The sequence below is a fragment of the Liolophura sinensis genome, chromosome 9 (assembly GCF_032854445.1).
Source record: "Liolophura sinensis isolate JHLJ2023 chromosome 9, CUHK_Ljap_v2, whole genome shotgun sequence".
Lineage (NCBI taxonomy): Eukaryota > Metazoa > Mollusca > Polyplacophora > Chitonida > Chitonidae > Liolophura > Liolophura sinensis.
Window position 1 is genome coordinate 30,402,953 of NC_088303.1, and position 27,698 is coordinate 30,430,650.

General features: G+C 39.1%; 1 protein-coding gene across 2 annotated transcripts; it reads right to left on the reverse strand.

The window, feature by feature from the left end:
- Positions 1-109: 109 nt before the first annotated feature.
- On the reverse strand, positions 110-27,013 carry LOC135474727 (uncharacterized). Of its 2 annotated transcripts, none has more exons than XM_064754295.1 (4): positions 26,852-27,013; positions 6,581-6,706; positions 4,930-4,964; positions 110-3,477 (listed from the first exon to the last, which is right to left on the reverse strand). In XM_064754295.1, exons 2-4 carry the CDS (start codon positions 6,690-6,692, stop codon positions 2,611-2,613), a joined length of 1,014 nt encoding a protein of 337 aa, XP_064610365.1. In that variant the 5' UTR covers positions 6,693-6,706; positions 26,852-27,013; the 3' UTR covers positions 110-2,610. The 2 variants fall into 2 exon arrangements, with proteins under 2 accessions (XP_064610365.1, XP_064610366.1); XM_064754296.1 differs by lacking the exon at positions 26,852-27,013 and adding an exon at positions 25,856-26,438.
- Between the last annotated feature and the right edge of the window lie 685 nt (positions 27,014-27,698).

Consider the following 27,698-nt stretch of genomic DNA (forward strand, 5'->3'; position numbering starts at 1 on the left):
TGATAGCATGTATTTCTGTTCTCGCACTGCAAATATTTTGTGTATTTTGATCAGTAATACCCAAGGAGGAAAAGTGGTTAACACGCGACATCACAGTAACGGAGTATCTCACACGTCATGTTCACGAATTTCCAGTGACGTCACTTGTAGCGGAGTGGTGCACCCTTCCTCTGATAGCGGAGTTTCGAGCTGACATTCTTTTTATTGCTCAAGGTAAAATAATTGCAACTGTACCACTTGACCTATTTGGCTTATTAACTGGGCCGATATACTACGTTGCATCTGGCATAAGAAGTATGCATGAAGTCCAGGGAACTACAAATACACAGCCATTCACAACATAGTAATACAAAACAAGTATGCATGACGTCCAGGGAACTACAAATACACAGCCATTCACAACACAGTAATACAAAACAAGTATGCATGAGGCCCAGGGAACTACAAATACAACAAACATTCACAGCATGGTGATGCAAAAAAAGAATGCATAAAGTCCAGGGAATTACAAATACACAAAATTAACAACGTTGTAATGTAAAACAAGAATGCATTAAGTCCAGGGAACTACAAATACAACAAACATTCATAGCGTAATAAGGCAAAAATGTCAAGGGAACTACAAATACGCAAACATTCACAACATGGTACTACAAAACAAGTATGCATGAAGTCCAGGGAACTACATATACACAGATATTCACAACATAGTAATGCAAAACAATACATAGGTTAAATAAATTAAGATTAAATTAAACAAACATCAGAAGTACATACATAAAGAAAAGTTTGAGAAGTGCTACGTTAGATGATCGTCCCATGCCCTCTAGTCTGATAGGCCACTCGGGGGATGGTACGAAAAATACACATGGCGAGAGGAATTATGGGAAATAATTTGTGGCCTGCTATAAAAGATCGGCTATTGCTGTGACTATGTACATGTACCAGTGAAGTGGGAGTACCTAGATGGGGAATCATATAGCGAGAGCGATGTTGTTGAAATACTGGTTTTAGGGCCACTTCTTTGTCGGATATTGTGGCAAATAAAATCAGCGCCTTTATTAAATCTTTTACATTGGCAATTGTTTGGTTTTTTTTTTTTTTTACAGTAACATAGGCCTATACTTGGTTTATTGGAATGCATTCAAGAACTTGGAGCCTGGCATTTATGAATCAACTAGGCACACTTCTCCCCATTTATATACTTCTGCAAACATTCAGAAGAGTAATGTACAAGCAATTTTGCACAGAGAACAGGGAACTACAGCTTCACATCTATAACAGCAATGTAAAATAAGTGTGCGTACAGTGCTAGAAATACACAAGCTGTTACAACATTATGTAAGAAGTAAAGTTTTCCTCAATTACTTTTTTAATTGTAAAGTGTCAATATTACATTCGTGATACAGAATGACAACAAACTAATGGCACATATACACAAACTCTTTACAGCACATGTACAAACTCTTTACAGCACATGCACACGCTCTTTACAGCTATCGCTTTACATCACCGCCAGCATTGATAAATTGTGCACAGAAATCTTGAACAAGGCCAAGGTCATTCGGGTCACAGCGAGAAAGCAGGGAAACTAAACGAAAACTAAAACACAAATCCATGCAGCGCAACAGGTCTAGTTTAGACCTAGCCTCACCACTACATGTGATATCGCTGCGCGGAACTATAATCAGCTCTCTTCATTAAATTGTTTCAGGTGTACGTTGTTGGAATTTGAGAATTCTTACCGCAACCCTATGTAATCACCTTGGAGCTGTTCAAGGTTTAAGTGGGCCTCCGTGTACAAACTTAGCCATGGCCGTGACTAAAGATTAGCACAGCAATTACCATGATGTGTGTGATATTAATCGTGTAGCGAGCAATAGTCAGTCACCATTTTGTACGCATGGGAACCAATAGTCTGCGTTTTTTTTTTAACCAATCGCTGTCAGTAAAGTCAGTCATATTCAAATTGCATACAAACTGCCGTTCATGACACGTAACATCACAAATTCTACACATCGATATGTTGGACGTCCATATCATTAAAAAGAATATGCAGTGAGAATAACTGATAATGTTGAACTCCATAAGCTTGGTATCAACACCGGGAATTAATTGGCGTGGATGGCGTCGTAATTATTCAAAAGCAAGTAGCCTCCTAGACAATGGGCTTGGAGAGTAATTTGTTTCACAATGGCTGCACCAACATGTGGAACTCCGTGCTGTAACACACTCTACACCACTGTCTCCAAGAATGTCCTAACATGCAAATTTGAAACCATATTGCCGTGAGATAAAATAGAATTCATTTATTAAGGATATAAACGTGGCCAAATTGTTGGTGTCGAAAACAAGCTGTGCAGCTTAACATTATGAATTAGTAACACTGCTCTAGCTTCATTTTATTTGCATGGATATGAACTTTCAACATGTTCGTGTGCAGAGCTTGTGTTGTTGCGTATCACTGACTAAAGGTAATTTTGGTAGCTAGGTATTTTAGGTGACTTGCTTAAAGAAACAGACTGTAGCGTATCACTACCAGGACCATTTAGCCATTGCATAAAGCAACGACTGGAATATAAATACTCATCTTATGATCACCTTGCTATATTATGTACGAGTAGATTTTGTTGAAACATTTGCCCGCTTTTTAAACCATTCTTCTCTACAGATATATCCTAACTGAAAGTACACGTCACCAGGGCCGTTTGTGTAAGGTTGAATTTGGACAGAGGGTTTGGCTCTCTCAGGAGTAAATTTGGAGTACATTCCATAGATCACCTGCTGGTCTGTACTAATGAACTTAGAATCAAGACAATAGTTCACGAAGCGAATGTAATCTCGTGTGAAGTTTTTCATCACGTTCATTCTCGCCAGATTCATCGCTCCACTGACCCAAACTATATTATCGACGACAATTTTTTGGGGAGTTAGATTATTGTTAAATTCACCAACTTGTGAATATGATACTTTCTGTGGGTCGAAATTTGACGGAAGCCACAATCCAAAACTGAAATTCTTTGTATCAAAGCGAAAAAGACCAATATCCAACCAGCTGATGTATTTTGTACCAAAATAATTTTCTTCGGCCACTTTCAGCAGAAACTCAAACTTAGCATGCATTATACAGGAATACTCAGGTACGACTGTATTTGGCAGGTGCTGTGGATAACCAGGCGTACGAAAGATGTCAGCAATTCGGTCTCTTAGTCCAAATGACCACAAATCTTTTCGCTTTACTAAAATCGTTTTAGTATTATAAGGAAACTTAGAACGGAATCTGGTAAAGTTTGCGTACATTTGCTCGTCGTCAAAAAATGCCACGACTGGATTACGTATTCGGCTGAAGACTTTCATCCAGCTTAGGTACTCATTAGGTCCTCGCACGTTGTCCTTTCGAGCTTTGAAAAAATTCCCAATGTTAAAGTAAGCCGTTACGATGGTAATATCATCGGATAAAGGTTTGATGTGCTTGGGCTGAAAGAAAAATAGGTAATAAGACAAATGTCAGAGCAGGCTGTAAGTTGTGATTAAATAGACAAGCATATTACTCTTTGATTTTAACCACCTGTTTGGACTATTGTATATGATCTGATTTTTAACATGTTAAATCATTAACGGTTGGACATAATCGATTTATTTATTACTCTTAGGTCCTTATCTGGGCAATGCAGACTGCATATTGGAAATACAAAAGTTGGCGACAAGGTATAATACATGTCAACAACACAGCAAGAAAAAACCAGACGAGACGTGTTTAACATATTGTGCAAACCTTCTCATAACCCCAACGTTTTTGTTTACAAACAAGGTATTTACCCCGTGTGGTCGTTTGTTGCTAATAAATATTGCGAGAGTTTTTTTTCTACCGGTTGTCACTGAAGAAATTACACTCAAAAATATAATGCTGTTCGTCACCTACGCAGCATTTGCCCTTTTCACAAATTCAGATCACACGAGTTTGATAGTTATGTCCACACATATCTACCGAATTCACCACATATCATATAATTTGCAGTAGGTTTCCTCAACCTCAGTAAAAGTTTCGGAAACTGAAGTTCAGCTGCAACAATGCAGTTTATGTTACCAGTCCCCCACACTTCACAACGGCATAACAACACAGGTACGACAGTTTGGTCAAATAATTCTGTAATGCAGTGGTAGGTCTAAATTTCTTTGCTAATTTGGCAGGGAATGCGATGTCTTTGTTGCGGATAGTAAATTTTGCTGCATACAAAATGTAGCATTACTGTATTTTACGTCGTAAAGCGAAAGAAAATTCCTAAGTATTTAAAATGGTTTCAGACATCGATTCGTTGGTTCTAATGGTAAATTGGTGAGTAGTATTTTTTCTACACCAAAATATCACTGCCTTTGTCTTTTCCTTGTTTATTTCAGACCTCCATTTCTGATAGTATTGCAGGTATAGATCAAGTATTGACTGGAAATCTTGAGCACTAGTGGCCATGACAACAGTATCATTAGCATAGAGCTTGACAAATAATTTCACATATAAACTTTGAAAATAGGAAATGGCTCTAAACCTCTACGTCTTATTTTTTTATACGTGGGAGGATTTAAATATGGAAGCCGATATGGACCTTGGGCTACCTCCAGCCTTCTAATACAGGGCGACGTGGCGAGACAGCAAAGAAGCGTGAAGGCGCTACCTCCAGCTTTCTAATACAAGGTGACGTGGCGAGACAGTGAAGAAGCGTAAAGGCGCTATCTCCAGCTTTCTAATACAAGGTGATGTAGCGTGACAGTAGAAAAGCGTTACATGGCGACTCCTACCTTTCGAATGCAGGGTTAGACAGCAGGCCTGCAGGATAACAAGGCAGCTTTCTGATAAATAATATATTTATTTTAAAAGTATATCGGGAAATAGTCAGTTTGCAAACAAACTGCAATCTTTCTTTCGTTACTTACCGTGCTGCTGAACCACAGAAGATCCGTATTAGTTTCTGTAAAAAATATATCATTATTCATGATAATTTCAACATTTGAGTGACGCTTCCCTGTCATAGATAAAGATACGAAACGCAGTGCAGACCCTTTAGAGTCTTCTGCTCTCCCCGTTCCTGGGGTCTCGGTGACAACAAGCGACCGACGACGCCCGCTGATGAAGACCTCTTGTTTTACACCAATATGTAGTCTGTCACACCTGAGAAAGAAGGCAGTAATATTCCACAGGTTATTAGTTGATTCAGGTTTCTTCATCATTACAATCTGACCGCCATCGTAAAAGTGAAACATTCTTGAGTATGGCGTTAAACAACAATCAGTACATATAAACACACCGTAACACAATAATATGGCGTTAAACAACAATTCAGTACATATAAACACACCGTAACACAATAATATGGCCTTCATATTCAAGCAGTTACGCCAGATTTTTCTAGATGTCTACACTTCTGTCTCCCAGGTTAATTTGCAATGGTTCCTCCAGTGGGTCTTGAGAGGACACTTTAAATGTGATACTGAAAAGTGGTTTAGGAGATACTGACCATATGAACATGATGATGTCCTCATTTAGGGATCTGCTGGCTGCCTATACAACGATACTATACACAAGAACAATATACTGTCCTTTTCTTCATAAAGTATATGTATCTGCAGACAGGCAATCGAGAATCCCCAGAGATTCAGCAAATGGACAATATGTTGACCTCCCTCCGTGAAGCTTCTGTAGACAGCCAGTGGAAGATCCACAGAGGATACTGAATATACATGGACAATATGCTGACCAAACTCTCCATGACGCATCTCCAGACAGACAGTGGGAGGTCCACAGAAAATACTGACTACACATAGACAACATAATAACCTACTCTCCATGAAGCGTCTGCAGACAGCCAGTGGAAGACCACAGAGGTTACTGCATACACATGGACAATGTACTGGCCTATCCGCAGGTCTAGGATGCCGAACACAAAGACAATACACTGACCTACCTTACCAGCAGTAGGCCAACACACAAATGATCCGTTGAAAATCAGCGAGGGTTCTATATATGTGAACAAGATACTGACCTACTTTCCCGGGATGAATCTGATGCTAGTCCATGGATAATCTGCACTGCTGAAATGCTGAACATTTGTGCTATGTATTGATGTACTCTTTACATTCGTTTGGAAGCGAATGGGGAGTATCTGTAGAGCAATTGTGTGTCCTATAAATTTTAATGCTCTTAAAGTAGGTATATGACGCTATTCTCAAGAGTTTTTCACTTATTATATTCAAAGGAAACAGGAATGCGCCAAGTAAACCATTCCTTTACCAGGTACCTGACAAAAATCTCCTTGCTGGACAACAGCTGGAGTCGAGCCTGCTATAATTGGTCAGGATCTGGAGCCACTTTCACAAAACTTTGTAAGTCATATTTCTCGTGACTTTTGTCGTCGTTGTCAAGGTTATGGCACCATAAGGCGACATAATTTACGAGAAAAGTTACGATAAACTGATTTAAGAAGATTTGTGAAAGTGGCCCTGATAGGCTGCAGCAAGGTCAACGTTAAAGTCAAATCATCCAACAAGGATCTCACAAACTAATGGTCCTAAGCCCTGACATGCTTACTCCAGAGTAACTTTGCCTTTGTCAGCCCAAGGTCACTTTGATAGATTGTGAAAATCAGCAGTCCGCCGAGTCCTAGGCATGTCAGCACAAATACGGGTCGTCTCCCGAACATAATCTAGGTTTATTCTGAAATGTAACAAACAGAGACAAAATTTTGAAAGTCCTTCTAAATACACATTCAATTTTTTACCGTTTTATTGTGCCACTGAATAAGGCTGTTGTCTTAGTTGTCTAAGTACTTTTAAGAATCTACAGATATTCAACAACTAAAACCTAAACCGAGACAGGCCCATAGAAATGCTTCTAAAATACTGTCAAAAGTTTGATGAATAAAATTTCCCCCTTCTGTGATAACGATCAGTTATTTGGGTGGAGGGAATCAGAGTGCATGGGGTAAACCACCGACATTAAGAAAGTTCCTGATGCCCTGTATTAGCTTCTGACTTGCAAGTGGTCTTCATCGAAAGTAAAACAGCACAAACGACTATATGATCGCCGTCGACCTCTTAGTTTTCGCTGTTACGAACCTCATCTTTAAACACTGTATTATTTTGTATTGCCTTATACTGTATTATTCCTCCTGAGTCATTGTCTGGAGGGGGGCTCCGTGGCTGAGTTAGTTGGCGCGCTGATGGCCCAGGAACCTCTTATCAATGCGGTCAACCTGCGGATGGTCGTGGGTTTCCACCGGGCTCTGCCAGGTTTCCTCCCAACATAATGCTGGCCGCAATCATACATAGGAAAACCCCAGCACAATGTAATACCTGCACCATTAATTCCCATTCCTACTTTTAGTGAACCTTTTAGCAAGGTGCTCATTGATTGCGTTGGTCCATTACCTTGAACTAAGTCAGGATACAAGTATCTTTTTACTATTATGGATATAGCTGCTAGATTTCAGAAAACTATCTCATTGAAACAGACAATTACTTTTCAGATAGTTAATAGTCTGTTACAGTATTGCACCTAGTATGATTACCTAACGAAATACAATCTGACCAGGGGTCAAATTTTATGTCAGACTTATTTCATTAAGCTATTTATCAGCTAGCGATTCTCTCTTGTGTGTTACCGGCTTTATTTCCTATTTGTATAATTTCTGACATTCCTTTGTCTTTGGGGGCTAGTGTTAAACGTTGTTTTGGAAATGGATCTTGCGATTACCGACTTGGAGCGCCCTTTACGGACTACGAATGGTATAGGAATGTAGGACATCACGCTTATATTTAAGCAGCTTAAACACACAACTTATCACCCTCAACCCCAGGCGGCTTTGAAAAAATACCACCAAACCATGAAGAGTGCTCTACGAGCGTATTGAATGGAATATCCTGAAGACTGAGACAATGGGATTCCATTTGTATTGTTTACCACTAGGGATACTCCTAATGAGTCCACTGGGTTGAGTCCATTTGGGTTGGTGTATGATCATGAGGTTAGAGGTCCTTTAGCTTTGATGAAGGAGAGTATCTTGGCCCAAAAAACACAAGGAAAGCTGTTAGAATATGTTTCCCAGTTTTAGCGAAGGCTGTATAAAGCCTGGGAGATATCTCGTGCTAATTTGAAGACCTCTCAAGACAAAATGAAGCTCTACTGCGACAAAAAGGCTAAGTAAAGAAGTTTTTATCCTGGGAATCAGGTTCTAGTTTTGTTGCCCCTACCTCAGGAACCGCTTATGGCCAAGTTTAGTGGACCGTATCAGGTTTTGAATAAAACTGACCATGTTATCTACATTATCAGCACACCTGATCTTAGAAAAACTGGAAGAGTATGTCACATTAATATGCGCAAAAAGTAGCTATGGCTGGCACAATAATAAATCATGTAGAGTGGTGAGTTGTCTACTACATGTACTGAGACCAAAGAACCAGGTAGCATTCAAGTTGATTTGTGAGATTATCAGTTGGATAATTCAGGTGTATTGAGCAATTTAGATGAAGTGTTATGTCATCTTTCCAAAAGTCAGAGACAGGATATTTGTATGTTGCTCGAGATCTAAGATATGTCCTGATGTATCAGGTTGTACTAATGCTGCAGTACATGATGTGGGTGTAGGATGGGCTGTACCTATCAAACACCGTTTGGTATGGAAAGTAGTGCGGTGACGTTTTGGAGGTTAGGCAATAAGATTGTAGAAGAGCTGGACTTCTCTGCAGCCTACATAGATGACATTCTTATAGTGAGTGAGACGTGGGAAGACCATTGAAAACATTCTCCAGATTGTCTTCATCAGGATTAGTGATTAATCTCAAACAGACAGAATTTGCCAAACGACAAGTGACGTACCGTGGTCATTAAGTTAGCTGTGGACTGTAGTTCCTTGTTCAGCTAATGTTCAGGCCATACTGGATTTACCAGTATTTACTTGTAAGACAGGCATTCTTAAAGTGCTTGGAGTGTGTGGTTTTTATTGCAAATTTGAAAGCAATTTCAGCGATGTTGCTTAAAAAGAATGTCAAGTTTGTATGGTCGGATAGGTGCCAGTCAGCATTTGATAGGTTAAAGGCCATTCTATCTAACCTTCCTATTTTGACAGCTCCAAATTTTAGCCGTCCTTGTAAGATTGCAGTGAATGGTAGTGACATCGGAGTCGGAGCTGTTTTGCTCCAGGGAGGAGAGGGTGGGATAGAACAGTCGGTGGGTTACTTCTCTAGGTAGTTAAATAAACATCAAAAGAATTATCCCACCATAGAGACATTAGGCCTTCGGCTGGCTGTACACCATTTCGAACTGTATTTGACCAGTAGTTCTCGAAATGTCACTGTGTATACCGCTCACAACCCTTTGGTGTTCTTAGAGAAGTTTAAGAACAAAAATCAAAGAATACCACGATGGTGTTTGATTTCACAGCCTTATGCTCTGGAAAATGTGCATATTGCTGGAAAGGTGACTGACATGCTATCCACAGCTTGATTGACATTTCTGTATGTATATATCTTTGTGCATGTACATATATCCCTTATAACATCATTTGTCATTATTGTACATATGTGTTATATTTAATGATTGTAAAGATCACCGTTCTTATGTACACTTGTCTTTGGAGGAGTGAGGGGAGATGTGTTACGAACCCCGTCTTTAAACATTGTATTATATTTTTTTTATTTCTTCCTAAGTTATTGACCGGCCACGGATAGCACAGTTGGTAGAGCGTCCGCTTCAGCACTAAATAAAAGAGCGGTGGAAATCCGTCCTACTACAAGGAGGCACGTTACACGTACATGCACCCTAAAGATTTCCTTCGTCGTCATATGACTGAAAAAATTGTTGAGTACGACGTTAAAACCCCCAAGCACTCACTCACTCCTAAGTCATTGCCCTGACCTACCTTTTCCCATTTATTTACATTATAACTTCCACTGTAATTCAGTCCAACGTTCTCGAGGCTTCGGTGTTCATGGGTTTAGTGTTATTGTAAATAGAGTGTACATTCCGGAAATATGTATTGGTGCTGTAAACATGTTTACAATCAATCCATCGACAATTTTCTTTTACGTTACTCTATAAATATTAGCGAAGGAGTTGTAAGTTAGCAGTGGGTTTAGGTCTGCCAGATGCATTGTGGTGACACTTGAAACTGACACACGAAATTGTTTTTCTGCTAAAGAGTATTTATTTGCTTATTTTTAGACATTGAAAAGGCGTATGATATGGTGTGGAGGACGGGTGTACTAATGAAACTAAAGGATATTGGTATAAGTGAGAATATGCTAGGATGGATAAAAGATTTTTTAACTGATCGTTTTATTCGAGTTCGTTTCTGTAGGCATTTTTCTCAGCTACGCCCTGTAGACAATGGGGTGCAACAGGGGAGCGTTTTATCACCCACTCTTTTTAATATAGCCATTATTGATCTTCCGAAAGCTATTCCTCCTAGGCTTAAATGCTCGTTATTTGCCGATGACAAAACTCTTTGGGTTCCTGCTCGAAACATCAGTGTTTCTGGGAGATATATCCAGCGAAGAATATATGCCATCATGGAATGGAACAATAAATGGGGATTTAAATTTTCGTCTACTAAGACTTACAAAGAAGTTGGACAAAGAGGTGCTTGTCAAACTCAACAATTTACCCATTAAAATATCCAAATCTTTCAAGTATCTTGGGGCTATACTTGACATGCATTTAACTTGGAATACGCATATAGAAAAAATAATTAATAAAGCTCAAAAAGTGTTAAATATTATGAGAAATATATCTGGGAAATCCTGGGGGCAGATAGACAGTGTCTTCTTTCACTATATCGTTCCTTAATCCCTTTCCGGCTGGGTTACCGCTGTGAAGCGTATGACTCTGCCTGTAAGACACTTAAGGGTGGGTCAGATTCGATTCAGTGCGCAGGTTGACCTTCTAGCAGACAAACCAGTAAATATTAAACCATATACACCTCGTAGAACACAATGTAAAGGTGTAATTGACCTAAACACCAAAATGGAAGATCTTATGAATAAGCTGAACGATCAAAATGTCCTGTATGCAAAACGCCTTAGTAAGGGTAATACACTAACAAGTATAATGCTTGTCTTTAAAGGAATAAAATTACCAGAAACAGTTCAGCTGTCCCTGCACAACATTATTGTAAAACCTTTCTATGAAGCGCCTAGACGTTGCTACCAGTGCCAAAAGTTTGATCACACAAAGACAGTTTGTAAATCCGACATAGTTTGCCCTAAATGTTCAGGAAAACACGAATATCAAAATTGTACAGAAAGAAAAGTCACCTGCGCAAACTGTAAACAAAACCACTCAGCAGGATAAAAAGGGTGCAGCGCATACAAAACAGCCAGTAAAGGAGTAAGCAACTCCGAAGCTGCCAATCAAACCAGGTAGACACAAAAACCCACCAAAGAAAGCGTGCTACCAAGCTTTAATTCTAAGGACACAATTGCAGTGCAAAGTGAACTATGTGAACAAAAAAAATCATGCACAGGAAACCGGAACCGAACAAATCGACCAAATTATCATGAGTAAACTGGAATTTCTGGGTTTTATAAATATAGAAATCAACTCCGTTCACAATCAACTGTCAGCCAATAGAACAAAAACTGACCCAATAACCAATATCGCACATGACATTCTAAACTGGAAATATAAATACAGCCCCAACAATGATCAACTGTATGGCTCCCAATTTCGATCAATAAATTTAATCGAAATCATCAAAATCCTACAATGGAATGCCCGCGGCATTCAAAAAAAAAAAAAACCGAGACAACCTTAAAGTACTTACCTCTGAAACTAACCCAGAGGTTATTTGTATTCAGGAAACTTTCCTCAAACCAGGAACTAACCCCAACAACAAACTCAATATCCCCGGCTATAATTTATTTATTTTTTTGATTGGTGTTTTACGCAGTACTCAAGAATATTTCACTTATACGACAGCGGCCAGCATTATGGTGAGTGGAAACCTGGCACAGCCCGGGGGAAACCCACGACCATCCGCAGGTTGCTGCAAGACCCCCGGCTATAAAGCATACCGATGTGATAGGTGACAAGACCGACTGGGTGGAAATCTTATCCTTGTCAAGGAAAACATTGTACACCTGTATATGGGCTCGAATAACGTAAATGACTTACTTGAATGGCAAGCTATTCAAATATACCAAGAAAATAAACAAATTCACATTATAAACATATACTCTCCTGGAAGTATGAGGAAAATATCCAAAAGGAGCTCGACAATACTATTTCCATGTTCAGCCCTAGTGCTATTATCTGTGGCGATTTCAATAGCCATAACCCTTTATGGGATGCAAAGTGTAAACATAGTGACGATCGCGGTAACACAGTACAAGCATGGTTAGAAGAACACAACCTAGTCTACTTAAACGACGGCGATGGAACAAGAATAGACTTCGGCACATGCAACACTTCAGCAATAGATCACTATTACCACACCTGATCTCGCACCTAAATCAGGCTGGAATGTTATACCAGATACACTCGGGTGTGACCATTTCGCTATCATAACAGAACTTTGTTTGTCACCTCAATCTGAAGTAAATCTCAACAACCCCAAATTTCTGTTCCACAAAGCAAACTGGGAAATTTTAAGAAAGATTGCCAAAATATATTCATTGATGATGACTGCCTCTCCGATATAGACCTATTCAACTAAAATCTTACTGATGATATACTCAGGATTGCAGAACAATACATCCTTATTTCCTCCCAGCATAAAAGACCTGCAAATCCTGTTCCCTGGTGGAACAGTAAGCGTGCCGCAAATATAAGAAACAAAAAAAGAGCACTGCGTAAATTCAAAAGAACTAGATTACATACAGAGCACAAAAATAAATTCAAAGCAGGTATGGAACGAACTTAAACATATACAAGACAACACCATCAATACAATCCCAACTTTGGATCGCAAACACAAGATCAATGAGGAAAATGCGGAATGCCTTGCAAAAACCTTTGCAGAAAATAGCAGCGATCGAAACGTTAATCCATCTTTCAAACTAACCAAGATAACACATTTCTACAACTAGAGCCCGACGATCACATTGAACATTATCTTAATAAAGATTTCTCCCTACAGGAATATCACAAAGCCATTCACTATAAAAAAAGAAACCTCACCAGGCAAAGACAAATTAGGCTACAAAAACCTAAAACACTTACCGCTAAAAACACAAAATATAATACTGAAACTCATAAATACAATTTGGAGGGAAAAACGGCTGCCACGGAGCTGGAAATCGTCCATTGTTATTCCCATCCAAAAAGATGGGAAATAACCATCAGATAGTTCCTCCTACCGCCCAATATCACTCACCTTATGCCTATGTAAACTAGTGGCAACTACGGTCCAAAATAGACTAGAATTTCATCTTGCCAAAAATATAGTACTAAATGAAACACAAAGTGGATTTAGAAAAGGACGAAGTACATACGATCATCTAACAAAATTACAACATCAAATCCGAAGGCACTTCGCTTTGCAGTCTCCAGGTAGAAACACTTGAAAAACACCTTCACCTTAGAAGAGAACAACTAACCCTCAAATATGCAAGAAAAATAAGCGCTTACGGTAATACACATCCATGTACCAATCTAATCCTCCCATATACTGAATATGAATATCTGGGGGGGGGGGGGGGGTGGACAAAACACTCAGCCCCAATATGATATGAAATCAACAGACTACTTTGCAAATATGACATTGCCTTGCCAAAGCAACAAGAAAACGCATATCAATAACAACCCCCGTGGTTATTGCAAACTCCAAAATAGACACTGCACTCCACGACCAAATTTCAAAACTGGAAAACCCAGTATAGATCAAAGCTCAAGCCTTAGAACACTTCCCCATCACTACAACGGTCATCTAAAATATATATACTGACGGATCTAATAATGTGCAATGTCACACTGGATCATCAGTTGCAATACCAGACCTAAACATAGTTAAAAACTATTAACTACCCAACCACCTATCCGTCTATACCAGTGAATTAGTTGCAAATTACAATGGCATTACAATGGATTCTTGAGAACAAACCAAACCGAGTAGCCATCCTAAGCGACTCCCTTAGCGGATTAATCTCCATCCAAAACTCCAAATCTGAGAGCAGACCAGACCTCCTACAAGAATTAATCTCGCTAACGAACAAAATACAGAAACAAAAAATCGAACTGACTCTAGCATGAGTTCCAGCGCACGTTAATATTCATGGAAATGAAAATGCAGATCAGACAGCAAAATCTAGTCTACAGAAATATCAACAAGATATAGACGTCCCCCTGAGCCTAGCTGAAATATATACATTGATCAATACCCAAATTAACAATCAGTGAAAAGAGGAATGGGATAAAGACTTTCGCGGACGGTGGCACTATTAAATATTAGACGGAACGATTACAAAATTAAATTCGTTCCATTTATTGAATAACCAAGATGACAAAACATATCACGCCTGAGACTAGGGAAAACAGGGCTCAAAGCACATCTAGCAACTACAATCCAAAATTCTTCACCAACTTGCCCAGCCTGTCAAGAGCATGATGAAACCATAGAGAACTATTTGCTACATTAAACACAGTAAAGAACGCAGACGAATGGCAGAATGCTTGAAAATCTACAAATGTGAGCTTGACCTTCAGACTATCCTTAACCACAAACATCTGAGAGCACATCTATTCTCCATACTAAAAGAATACATAAAATCGACGGGTTACGAATGCCGAATCTAAGAAATTGACCAACAACGGCGATACCTTGATTCTGAGGGCCGTTTCTGCTCTGGTCAACAATAGGTCACTATTCTCTAATTAATCGACAAAAATTTGTTTTAGATAATTATTTTACATGGGAAATATTTCAGTTGTGAAATTTTTTTGGACTGTATACAGCGATACTCTATGTGACTATGTATCTATATGTGTTTCCTGTATACGTCTTTAACACGGAGCTATATATACTAATACCTGTCTCACATCACCTATCAGCCTAACTTGCCCTGAACCTTAATATATATGGGTGCATATATTTGTCTGTCTAATTGTATACACCTATGTGTATAGGTAGCTATAATAAAATAACGAAAAGTACCAGAGGAAATATAAGCAAGCAAACTCAGTACCACGTAAAGTTGTGGCGTGCATGGCCCATTCTTGGCGGAAAGCGCCAGTGCAAACAAAGTCCCCCCCTCCCCCCCCCGCAAGCTAGCAGTCATTCATTCAAGTCAGTCTCCTTCTGAGCTGTTATTTAAGATCTGATGAGTTGCACTGATGACAACGCCGGTGAAACTAGAAATCGAACTTATCTTTTGTGCTTTAAAAAGGCACAAAAGGGCAAAGGCTAACGTCTCCCTACAGTTCGTGTCACAGGCTGCTATTTCAAACAAGCAAGTAGCTAAACAACTTCGCATTCTGGGAGTGAAAAACAGGACGTCTCTTTTGTTTGGCTTTTTGTAGGCATGGCTGAATTACCAAGTCTCATACGACTACGATGGAGTCCCCCGTAAGCAAATGGCGTTTTGACGAGATCCCATATTTTTTTAATCTTTTCCGTTTTTAGGCCATATATTTAACTTTGTAGTATCCTGCGTTCTGTTACTGCAGTCGCAAGCCACACCTGGGCATGGAATAATCTCGAAATCATCTGTAAAAGTATAGCGATTGTCCCTTGTTGTCTGTGTTGTGTTCACATAAAGAAGCCTGAGATGTCTGGGGCTGTGGCGTCACAAGGTCAACGGTGTCTCGATCGAAGCAGAGTAGATTTTCAGATGTTTGATGATCAAATTCTGCCCTGTTTCTTCCGTTTTCGGAATGAATTCATGGGACATCGCACTATCCATCTGTAGTTTGGAAGGCCCAACGTTGGGGGATCTTCTTTATCGATTTGTACGATTATAGAATAAAATCACAAGAAGACATATTCACGAGAATCAACTTTCGCGGATCTTTTCAGAATTTTTGGACAACTGATTAACGAAAATGAAACTTCAATACAGAAACGTCAAGTCATAAAACAACTCAAGCATTCGAATAACAATGTTTGTACCTTTAAGATGTGACAAAAATTCTACAATACATTAATCAGACAAAGGAAGTTAACCCTCCTAAGCTTTTAAACTTTTGAAGACTGTTAAGTTTTATAAGACGAAGCCCTTACCTGCTGTGTAGACAAATATTCGTGTCACTCACTCGGGGAGAACAGGAAGGATTAAATGTGCTATAAATAATTCCCACTGTTTAATTCTCATGCATCAGCAGTGTGAGTGAAGCTTTGAGTGAACTGTGACCGATTTGAGTAAATTTTTCAGAAATCATCCTTATGAAAAGGAAGTTTGAAGTGCGGAAACCCCCGAGCGATGTATCGAGCGCGTCGGAAAGGTGATCTGACTGGAAGGCAGTACAAATTATCGATTTGTATGTCTCTAACCGCGCCAATAAATCAACAATCAACAATACATTAATACATTACTTACATGGGTTTTATATTCGATGGCACTTATTTTCGCGGAAATGTGTTTGCCGCGAAATCCGCGAATGTAAGTATCACGCGAAGAAAAATGCATTTACAGTAAATGTTTCTGTTCCCTAAATGACTGTTGATGCATGAGATTGATTTGTCTTCAGATTTAGTTACCAGTACGGATAAGTTATTTTAGGGAGCAGTTAGATCTACCTGAGTGATATTGATGTAGATATAATCGTTCATTACTTATGCATCAGTGCATGTTGATATGACCTTCTGCATGGTGCGTTATAGGCAGGGGGAGAAGAGGATATGAAATGTGGGGTGGATGTGTGCACGAGGGGAGGTTGTTATCGGCAGGGCGGAAATGTCTCCTGTGGGAAAATCTACCTGAGGGTTGGAGGGTGAGGGTCTTCTTTTTGGTATAGAGAAACTGTGGTATGTATATTTTCTAACTGATGTTTAAGGCCGTACTAAAGATATTGTCTCTCGTACCACAGGCGGTCGAGTTTATGCGTGTAAGAAACCGAGCTGCCAAGAGTATACAGCCACGCTCTTACTAAAGTACCTTACAGGCGTTCAGACTTACAGTTGTAGCCGAAGTAGGAAGAAAAACTACAAAAAAGATGATGAAAAAGTAAATTTGGAGGTGGGAGGGAGAGAGAGAAAAATAAACGATGAAATCTAATGTTTTTAATACCTGAGTTTGAAAGACGGGAAAAGGTTGAAGACTATTCGTAGGTTGTTTGTCATGAAAGAGTCATGCAATATACATCAGCCAAAAAACGAGCGTCTAGCACTAATAACTGAATATGTTGAGAAGAGTCTTAGCTTATCATAAGAGAAAGAACTTTAATTTTAAATGAAGATCATGGGTAAGAATGGGAATAATCGCTCACACAAGACAATTTCCATCTGCCTATAAGACATCATTCTCTGTATTAAATCCTACATGTATATAAAGGACTTTATAAACACAGTGACATGCCATAGAAAATCAAAAGTGTACACTGCTTTGACAGACTTGTTTTAGGCACGAAAGGCACATTTCTCATTATCAACTACACACATTAATAAATGGATTTTAAACAGTCATGCATTGACTGTCAAAACAGACAAAAAAACCTACAGTATGCCTCAATATCAACTGAACAGTCATGACAACTAGACGACCACCCAGTTATGTATACTGAACCGAAAAGAAACTTCACATGTGTTACTTCATGTTCCAAACATACCCATACTGAACAAAGTGTGTTGCTAGTGGATTAACCTGATTTACGGAGGCGATGAGCGCACAGTAAAGCAGGATTAGGCATTAAGGTGCGCTTGGTGCACCCTCTATTGTCAGCAGTAGCATAATTGGGTCTCTTTTTGATTTCACATGTACAGGGAATAGCCATCTGTACTGGAACTTGTTAAGTACCGCGTATGTACCATTCACAACAGCAAGGCAACGTTGTCTCATTGACTGCCTAACACCCATGAACACAGCATTATGTAACCTGTGCCATTTTGTACCAACATGACACCCATCTCTTGAACATTCTGGGATTGACGTCTCATGGCAAGAAGGCTTTTTCCAAGAGCATCCCATACGTGTGCAATGGGGTAGAGGTAAGTTGATCTCGATGGCCAAATTCATGACGTCAGCACCACCATTCTGCAGGATATTTCGTGTCAAAACATCTGTGTGTGGTGTTGCATCCAGATTGCCATGCTGGAATTGGAGGCCTGGACCAAGAGCATCCATGAACGGCACCAGACTTTGGACAAGGACCTGGTCATGATATTCCGCTACACTGATGTTCCCACGAATTACAAGAAGATGTGATGGCACCTTCTCGCAGAAAGCTCTCCGAACCATTATGTTACCGCCACGAAAACTTCCTTTCCGTAACACTGGGCATGACGTTCACCGCTCCGATATAACGATCGCACTTTTCCGTCAGCAAATCACAATGTAAAACGTGATCCGTTGCTAAACACCATCATATTCCATTGTCTCTGGTTCCAGCGTGGGGGAAATTGTGCCCAGGGCAGAAATTCATTAACAGTTTACGTTTGTAAGGCGTGGCATGAGAACTGTTTATCTGTCGAGGATTGTTAGTGTGTTTTTGCCAATCACCAGGAAATTCTCCACACGTCTTGGTGCCCAAGTGCAGGTTAACATTTTCACAGAAGAGCGCTTGTTTCATAAACCTTGCGTAGTTCACCACAATTGCAATGGTCGGATGCGTCAAATTAGACCTGTCTAGTATGGTATTCGCCCATATTAACTACATTGTACTACCCGATTTCAACATAAATCATTTCTCCAAATGTGAAGTTTCTTTTATTTTTCAGTATACCATAAAAACCTTCAGAAGGAATTAAGACCAAGAATGGAAGTTAAATGTGAGAGGCATTCGAATACTTGATCCAGTCCGGATGGAATTGAGGCGAGCTGCAGGCCCACTTTGTCAAAGGCCGTAACTTTGTGTGACATATGTATAAACGTGTATGGTTAGTTTTTCTATTCATTGATTTATTGTTTGACAGAATTATATTCACTCTATTAATGATAGGATTTTAGAAGAATGCTAGGAATCGTGATTGTGATGACTTCCTAGTCGTATAGGAGAAAACTTCGGAAGGAGAAAATATAATAATTCGCGAACTATAGCATTTGCTAAGGCATATTGTGACATTGACGACCAGGTAATAACCGCCTGCATAAATTAACTGGACTAGATTAACCTCTAGCATTGCATACTGTTGGTCAGTTGTCAGAGATCCGACTTTTTATTTCGATGCCCCGACTTCTAAAATCGTTTTCTTTTCCAACATGTCACTTTTACGGCTCCGTAGGTACCCGAAGGTGTTAAAATAAATTGACCCTCAAGTGCGACTCTGACGTAAGTCTGGTAGTATTCGTGGGCTCATCCTTTTAGCTACAATTTACAGACAGTGTGTCCAAATTTATAAGCACGGATATTGATTCTAAGCAATTTTAGAACCTTTACTTGTTGTATAATCACTATATGCCTTTATTATGCAGAGGAAAGACATAACACATTAATTTGCCCAGCATCTTGAAAAGCATAAATTGTATCATGTATTCCTTTTTTATATGTGGAAAGGTTCGGCTTCAGTACCGTCACACAATTTGCCTGTAATAAACAGCATCTTTGAAACAATCTGTGAATGTGTTGAATTAGCGGCTGGAATTTGGCTGAGTAAGTTAGGGCCTGAGGGATATCCGAGTAAATACAGGCCGAAATACCTTAAAGGAGAAGAAAACCTACACACAAATACACTTGTGTTGTATGAGCACAAACTTGTGTTCTTTCCAACATCTGTTAGATTTCAACACAAGTGTTTCGTGTACACAAACTGGTTCCAAAATCAGATGAAAGAGCGAGAGGATTTATTTGCACATAATGACTTTAATATTGTTTGCGATATTTTCTTTCAGGAGAAAGGGTCTTCGAAAATAATTCTGTATGATGGGTATCTGGGACCACCTCTTGTTATATCGTCTTTGCATAATGTTATATATAATAACTAAGGCGGTGATGTATGTCTAATAAACTAATTTAAATGTAAATTTGTTCAACACAAGTACAAATAAATGCATTAATGTGAATTAGGGTGATATATATGAATTTATTACATATGATCAAAATCCAGGTTGAACACATTTGCTAGCTGAAAAGACCAAATTCTGTTTATTTATTAAACATGTGTTACACCCCTATTGAAAATATTATTACGGAAAGAGAGTATATATACCAAGAGGTGATCTGAAATACCCACCATAAAAAATATTTTCAAATGTCCTTTTCTCTTTAAAGAAAAGTTGGGAAAAAATTAAAAGACCACATTTACGACTAACTTTTTGCACTCTTTTATCTGAGCTTTAGGAAAATTTTTACGTCTGAAAAAGAGCAGACATTTATAAACATGGTGAGGTGTTAAGACTGAACGATTGAGGGATGGGTGACGTTTTATTTTTGTTTGTCTTGGTTGATTGTTAGCCCAACCATCCTTTCTTTCTCAAAATTGCCTCAGCTTTGGTTGTGAAAATATCCCCTGTTGCATTCCACGATTGTGTTTGCCGCTATAATCTAATCATTTAGTGTTCTACCCATCGATTGTTGTGGTAGGGGTCGTGACAAACGCAAAATCATGATCCTGTCGCTGCAAGGGGGCGCGTATATATACAGCTCACCTTGTTCCCAGGCCATCTCAGCAGGCTGTCGGTTATATCGCTTCTGCTGTACTCTACTGGATGACCTGTCATGCGGACCTTGGTCCGTGACTAGTTAACACTTACTGTAATTCTTCAACCTTTTCGCATGTGTGCAAGGTATTTATTCAAGCACACTATGAAGGTATTGTTCTATGCTGAGTGATAAAATTATACTTTTTTGAGGTCCTGACATTGACCAAACCAAAAAATCATAAAAATGTGCGTGAATTGCACTGAAAGGTGCTCGTTCATATGCGAAAATGTTAAGGAATTAGGGTATGTGGGTAATAGTTTGAAATTGTTAATTAGCCAATATATTGTCTTGTATAGCACATCCAAGGAATAAAAAAATGTTGCTGTCACCTCTGCTAATTTGTATCTATATATAAACGATAGTATGAAATAGCAATTAGCAAATATATTGTGTTTCAATGCGTAGCTTGATCGTGGCTGTGTTGGTTAGTATACACTGAAATTCTCAAAAAGGAAATATTAATATACTCTTCTGTTCAGGCTAGACGGCTGTTATTTACAAAGCTGTTGAAATGCTAATTACCAAATATATAGTAAAAGGGAATTGCAGTCAGCAATGCTGTTTAGATTCAAACTAATTCTAGAAATGTTAAAAGTCGACAAGGTGCACCTTAATGTGAATTCTGCACAAAGCATTTGAAGTTGTTGTTTTGTACTCAAATTAGAAGTGCGTGTGACTGGGTCTTTTTTGAGCCAGATAACGTTAAGGTGTACAGACTCGTGTGTTCACGCTCTAAACCGCGCTACTGTAATTCTTCAACCTCTTCTCGTGTTCCCCTGGTGATTATTTAGGCATCTTCTCAAGACATCATTCTGTGTGGACTGATATACATTTTTGTGAAGCCCTGAAATCGGGCAATCTGACCAAGTAGTTTTGTATCAAAATTGATATTAAAATGTGCATAAATTGCACATTGTGATCTTTTATATGTGAAATGGGTGAAAAAATAAGGCTGTATATATCATACAAAGGTATACAAGTATACAAAGGCAGAGCGGGTACATCTTAGTGGGGTCGTATCGCTCGGCTGGCCTCTGTCTATGCTACCTGAAGAACTAGAATAGCATGGAATGTACTGTAATCCATATTAATGTTAAATATCATTGAGTTTAAATCAACCTAATTCTTGATTTATTTGAAAGGGATTTTCCGCAGCCTAATAGCCACGAGAGGATCTCCTCAACAATGAAATCAACATATATACATAAATTAGATAATGAGTTTCCATAATTAGGTAGTTGGAACCAAAAAGGTATTTTGTTTATTTATTTGATTGATGTTTTACGCCGTACTCAAGAATATTTCACTTATTCGACGGCGGCCAGCATATGGTGGGCGGAACTCAGTATTTTAACCTGTCTTCTGACATTAAAAGATTGTATTATATGGGATTTTTTATTCATTTTTCTGTGTCTGACCTACATTGTGAAGCTAGCAGTCATTCATTCAAATCTACTTGTGAGCAGTTACCCCCTCAAGCCCATTTGAGAGCAGTCATATTTACTGTCATTCACTGTGAAGGATTTGAAAAGTTGGAATTTTGAAACCCTGGCGCCTATGTCACCTTTTGTTTACATTTCGACTCTTCCAGATTTAATGTACTAAAATGAACAAATTTTAGATAAAAAAAAATCAACACTACCTACATGACTCCTAAACAGTGCATTTTTTTACTGTTTTCTGGGGTCAATTCCACAAAGCTATTTTTGGCTCTTGTCAAATTAAAACCTCGTCACAAAGCTTAACTCATCTCAATATAACTTTGACCAAAACTTTAATCCCTGGGGCCCAAAAATAAGCTATAAAATTTTATTTCAGAATTTAACTCAGGAATTGCTTTGTGGAATCGTCACCGGGTACCGAATGGGAATTTTCAGATTTGAACACAGAATTAAAGTAACTTACTATGCCTGAATGTCATAGGATACGATATAGGCTCTTATTTTTAACTTGTCGACTATATCCAACTACAAGATGTGTAACATAAGCCATACTCAAAAACGTTATTTCCTTTCGGCAGCAAATTGTAAAAATACAAGCAAAATAATTTTTTTTTTTTTTTTTGATTGGTGTTTTACGCCGTACTCAAGAATATTTCACTTATACGATGGCGGCCAGCATTATGGTGGGTGGAAACCGGGCAGAGCCCGGGGGAAACCCACGACCATCCGCAGGTTGCTGGCAGACCTTCCCACTTACGGCCGGAGAGGAAGCCAGCATGAGCTGGACTTGAACTCACAGCGACCGCATTGGTGAGAGGCTCCTGGGTCATTACGCTGCGCTAGCGCGCTAACCGACTGAGCCACGGAGGCCCCAAGCAAAATAATAGTGGACATCCGACAACAACTGTCTGCTTTGGCTCTTCCGGTCTAAGGGGCTCGAGTGTCATCTTGCGCGCTGGTTTGTGAAGCTTGCGCGGAAGAACATTGCTATCGTGCAAGTGGCATCTGATGAGCAAGTTGAGTGATGTATATTAGTGGCACCTTCCTTCAGAATGAAAGAGCGCTTCATAGATCAAGGGTAGGAGTCTTGAGACGCAAATTTTCCAACCAAGGACTGTCTTACAGGAATGCAATCCACGTGCCCACACCGAACAGGCTAAGACCTATAGGTTAGAGGGCGACGTACATGTAAACCAGACGAATACATAATGTTGCTTTCCGGGAGTTCTCTCTAAATGGCGATCAAGGAAGGGACACTTCATATGTAGCTGATCTCATGGATGATCTTGGCCCATAAATTCTGACGCAAAGTATCTTTTCGTTGATATACAGGACTGAAAAACGTAAGCGGCCATGACGGATTGAAACTATTCAATTAATGGACGAACACTGGTACCTACTTTGGACGAGACGGCTCAGAAGATCGATTTCCGCGCAAAGATCTCAGGAGTGTGCTATCTCTGAAGCCTAGTGGTCAGCTATAAACAAGTTCACTTGCTTACTCTAGAAAATACTTTTACAAAACAGCTTCCTCTCATACCACGTGGTATGACTGGTATTGCACTGTAATAGTGTAATAAACAGTAAATCTTCATTTTCATGCAGTTACAGTTTTCAGGGTATTATTACTTTATCACCAGGTGTAAAACCCACTACTACCAAGGAGCTTACGTTAAACAAAGGTGTTTTGTTATTTCAGTTCATGTTTCTGACAGATTAAAATATGGTAATGGACCATGTACATGGTCATCAAATATGGTATCCACCGTCTGCATCAGATATGGTATATCGACCATCTGTATGGCCACTTAAAGGTATTGATCTCTCCTGTGAGCGTGCGCGACATCTGTGGCGAGTGAAGTCGCGAGACGTGACAGAAACATCTGGAAAATTATCAGACCAACAGAAAGTGTCAGGTTGCTTAGTGATACGGTTATTCGGTGAGGAGTGACTGGAACCCAGGTGATTTTGCACTTAAACAATTAATCTCTTAATTTTAACAGAAAGTCTGCTGACGCATTCATAACTAATTACAGTGTTAAACCTGGCGTGTATAAGTCTCGAAGAAGAAGTCATACAACACCAGCTCATAATGAATTACAAGGAATAGTCCCTTGAAAATACATGTATGCTTATGCAAACACGGGGTGGAGTTAAAATATTCAGTATTTCATGTGCGGTACAAACTTTGTAATAAATCATATTGAAAGAAGACAAACAACAAAACCAAATTTGTTCAGTACATATAGAAATTGTTTTCAAACTATTCAGTGTGAAACATCGTGCTCTTCCTCATTGTTTTTCTTACCAGAGGTTTATTGGTCAAGACGCGTACTCGGTCAAGTCGCATTATCGGTAAAGACGCGCACGAAAGTTTTGACATATGAAACACATAGAACTATGGGTGAAAGCTCCAAAATTCTGGTTCTTAAGTGCGTCACCTTTGCACAGCCCCTTGGGGTGGGGCTCAAATTATGCCAAAAGTAATGTCTTGAAAAGCAGCTTTTAGTGATGTGCGTAAGTGGGGAGGTCTGCTGCAACCTGCGGATGGTCGTGGGTTTCCCCCGGGCTCTACCCGGTTTCCACCCACCATAATGCTGGCCGCCGTCGTAAAAGTGAAATATTCTTGAGTACGGCGTAAAACACCAATCAAATAAATAAACAAATAAATTTAGTGATGTGAAGTTTCATCCTCGTACGCCACCATAAACCATAGGTAAAAGAGGATTTGTTAACCGTTTCCCAGTCTTTTAAGAACGGTCTAATTAATGCTAATCAGGGTTTTTTTTATAGGTCATGTCGCGTAAAATGATGATTTTAAAATATACAAGCTATAGTTATATTGGATGTTCTCCTTTTATATCACAGTGTCGCCTTACCTGGCTAGTCCCAAATCCAACATATTTATGAGCGGTTTCCGAATAAGGGCGGTACTTTTCATTATTTTTCGTACGGAAATATAAACTTACCATAAAAAAATTACAGATACACATATTTTCTACATTTCACACAAACACCGATTGACATGCCCTACACATAACAGATTTGGCGTTCAGATGTTGTAATGTAGCCAAACAGGACCGCCATGCACAAAAAAAAAAAATTGTTAAATTTAACAGAAAAGTAGTTGTCGGAGTGATTTTTATATTTTATGATAACATAACATTGTGTCATATTCAACACAACTTTATGTTAGTCTAATATAAATGTTTTTCTTGAATTGTTAGAATATATGTGCTATCTTTAAAAGAATACATTCTGGCATCACTTGCCACGCAACAGACTTTCTGTTAAATTTAACAGATGATTTCTTTTTTTTTTTTTTTTTTTTGAGAGCATGATGTCTCACCAACTCGTAGTATATACTGGCAGCATATATGTACCAATCCCTATATATGAAGAATATCGTCCGGCCAGTTAATAAGGTTTAGTCATATCTCTACCGGGGTTTGATCCCCAGTCTCCTGTTGACTGGCGTTTTCTTGGGTATCTCGTCGATGCCAGCCCTACGAATGGAGCTGACATTAGATTTAGCCATGTACAAAACCGTACCAAACTGACCAGTTTCCGACACACTTGACAGAAACGAGGGTGTACTCGCCGTGAGACCTTATACAGCTTTAATTATTGCCCTTACCTGTTAAATATATCCATAGATGACATTCCGCGTACAGTCACCTGTGTCTTGCTGTACATAGTCCGGTGAACGAGTATGGCGACAAACTTTCCCACATATACTTAACACACACAAAATCAACTTGAGGCCTTTCAAGTAATATTTAAACACCAGGCCATGAATGTGCAACCACGCTGTCATTCTCATAGCTTTGTCAATATACGCACCTCATCTTAACTCTCTATATATATATACTCATGTCAAATATCTCCTTTTCCTCCCATTACGTGCACGTTTAGTGTTTTGTTAAATGATGTAATTTATGGTTCTGCCCCGTTTTCTGTTTTTGATCATGCCGTGAAGGACACGGCGCATGCATGTAGCCCGATAAAAAAAACTCCGAAATTAATATGCTAAGTTTAGCAGCAAATCTGTTGTCTGAGTGATGTTAGAATGTATTCTGTTATTGCTACAGATTATTCTGTTAAATGTAACACACATATTCTATTTATTCAACATAAAGACTCTTTTAGACTAACAGGGTATTAGTATGTTGAATATGAGAGAATCTTGAGTTAGTATAGCAGAATACATTCTAGCATCAACCAGACAACAAACTGTTAAAATTAACAGATTAATTTTTAAGTGTTAATGTAACCAAGCTATTGTGTTATTGCCATGTTTCACTCTGTTAATATGTACATGTACGTGGATAAATACCGATATAGTCATTGTTTTTTTTTTTCTTGAAATATTTTAAGATATTGTTTTAACTGAACGGCTGTCGTTCTATATACGTGTTTGACTAGCTCTTAAAATTCACCTCATTTATTGATTTGATCAAAAAGTTAGCTTATCCTCTGCTCACAACGTAAACGTGTTTGGTGTTTTAAGAAGTACTTATACTCGATGCTATTTGTGAAATACTTTTTATTTGCAATGCAGCGTGATATGTTACGCTTTTAGATCTCAAAAAATCAGGCTGAGGTATAGAAATCAACAAAGATATCACAGTACCTGTGTCCCCTTCGCCGACAAGTCACGAGACCAAGGATGGCCTGGTAGGTAGAGGCAGTATTTTGTAGCGAGGCGCACGCTGTCTCAGCAATCCTTCATATGTTTCACCGAAGCAAGGACAAACGTAAAGGTAAACCCTTCCCCACCAATCAATACAAAAGACCAAGTATTCAAGTAACCACACACACATATGTATATGCCGGGTACCAACCAAAGTTCAAAAGTGTATCTTCCTCGCCCTATATATCGGGCGTGAGTTATTTGAATAAGCACACCCCTTTCCACTGTGAGATAACGCGACCACTTGATCTCTATACGAACGAGCGTATGGTATGTTATATAAGGGAGACATTGTATCCTGTTTCACTTATATACTTAAAACCTCGCGAGAATTCCTCATAAAAGTTGATTTAGAAACTTATGAAGCACTGTAGCAAAAAATTGGTACATAGCCGAAAAAGCTCGCCTGTGTCAGTCACGTGAATGTAAAACTTCAGCTCGATACATGAAGCATGAAGGTAGCATTTGCATGTAAGTTATTGTGGATTCTAATACACAACTGAGACGAGGTCAGGGATTTTATAATTTACTGTAATATTTCGGTCAAATAACGACAGCGCCACCTTGTAGCAGACCGGACCCAATTCCCACATATTTATAACACTGCTGTATATAACCGAGCTATAAAATGATGCTTTCATCCAACGTAGAAATGACTAAGGTTATACCATCTGTTGCCTTTTCATTCTAGGTTAGTAATCATCTGTCTTTTGTAGACAAATAAAAGTTACAGATACATGACCCTGGTTGCGGAATATATGCGTCCGTTTGGACTTGACACCGTTGT

Coding starts and splice junctions, on each gene's coding strand:
- LOC135474727 (XM_064754295.1), bottom strand. CDS start 6,692: ATGTTCGGGAGACGACCCGTATTTGTGCTGACATGCCTAGGACTCGGC. Junction 4,965..6,580: donor AAAGGCAAAGTTACTCTGGA/GTAAGCATGTCA, acceptor TATTTTTTACAG/AAACTAATACGGATCTTCTG. Junction 3,478..4,929: donor TTCTGTGGTTCAGCAGCACG/GTAAGTAACGAA, acceptor TTTTTCTTTCAG/CCCAAGCACATCAAACCTTT.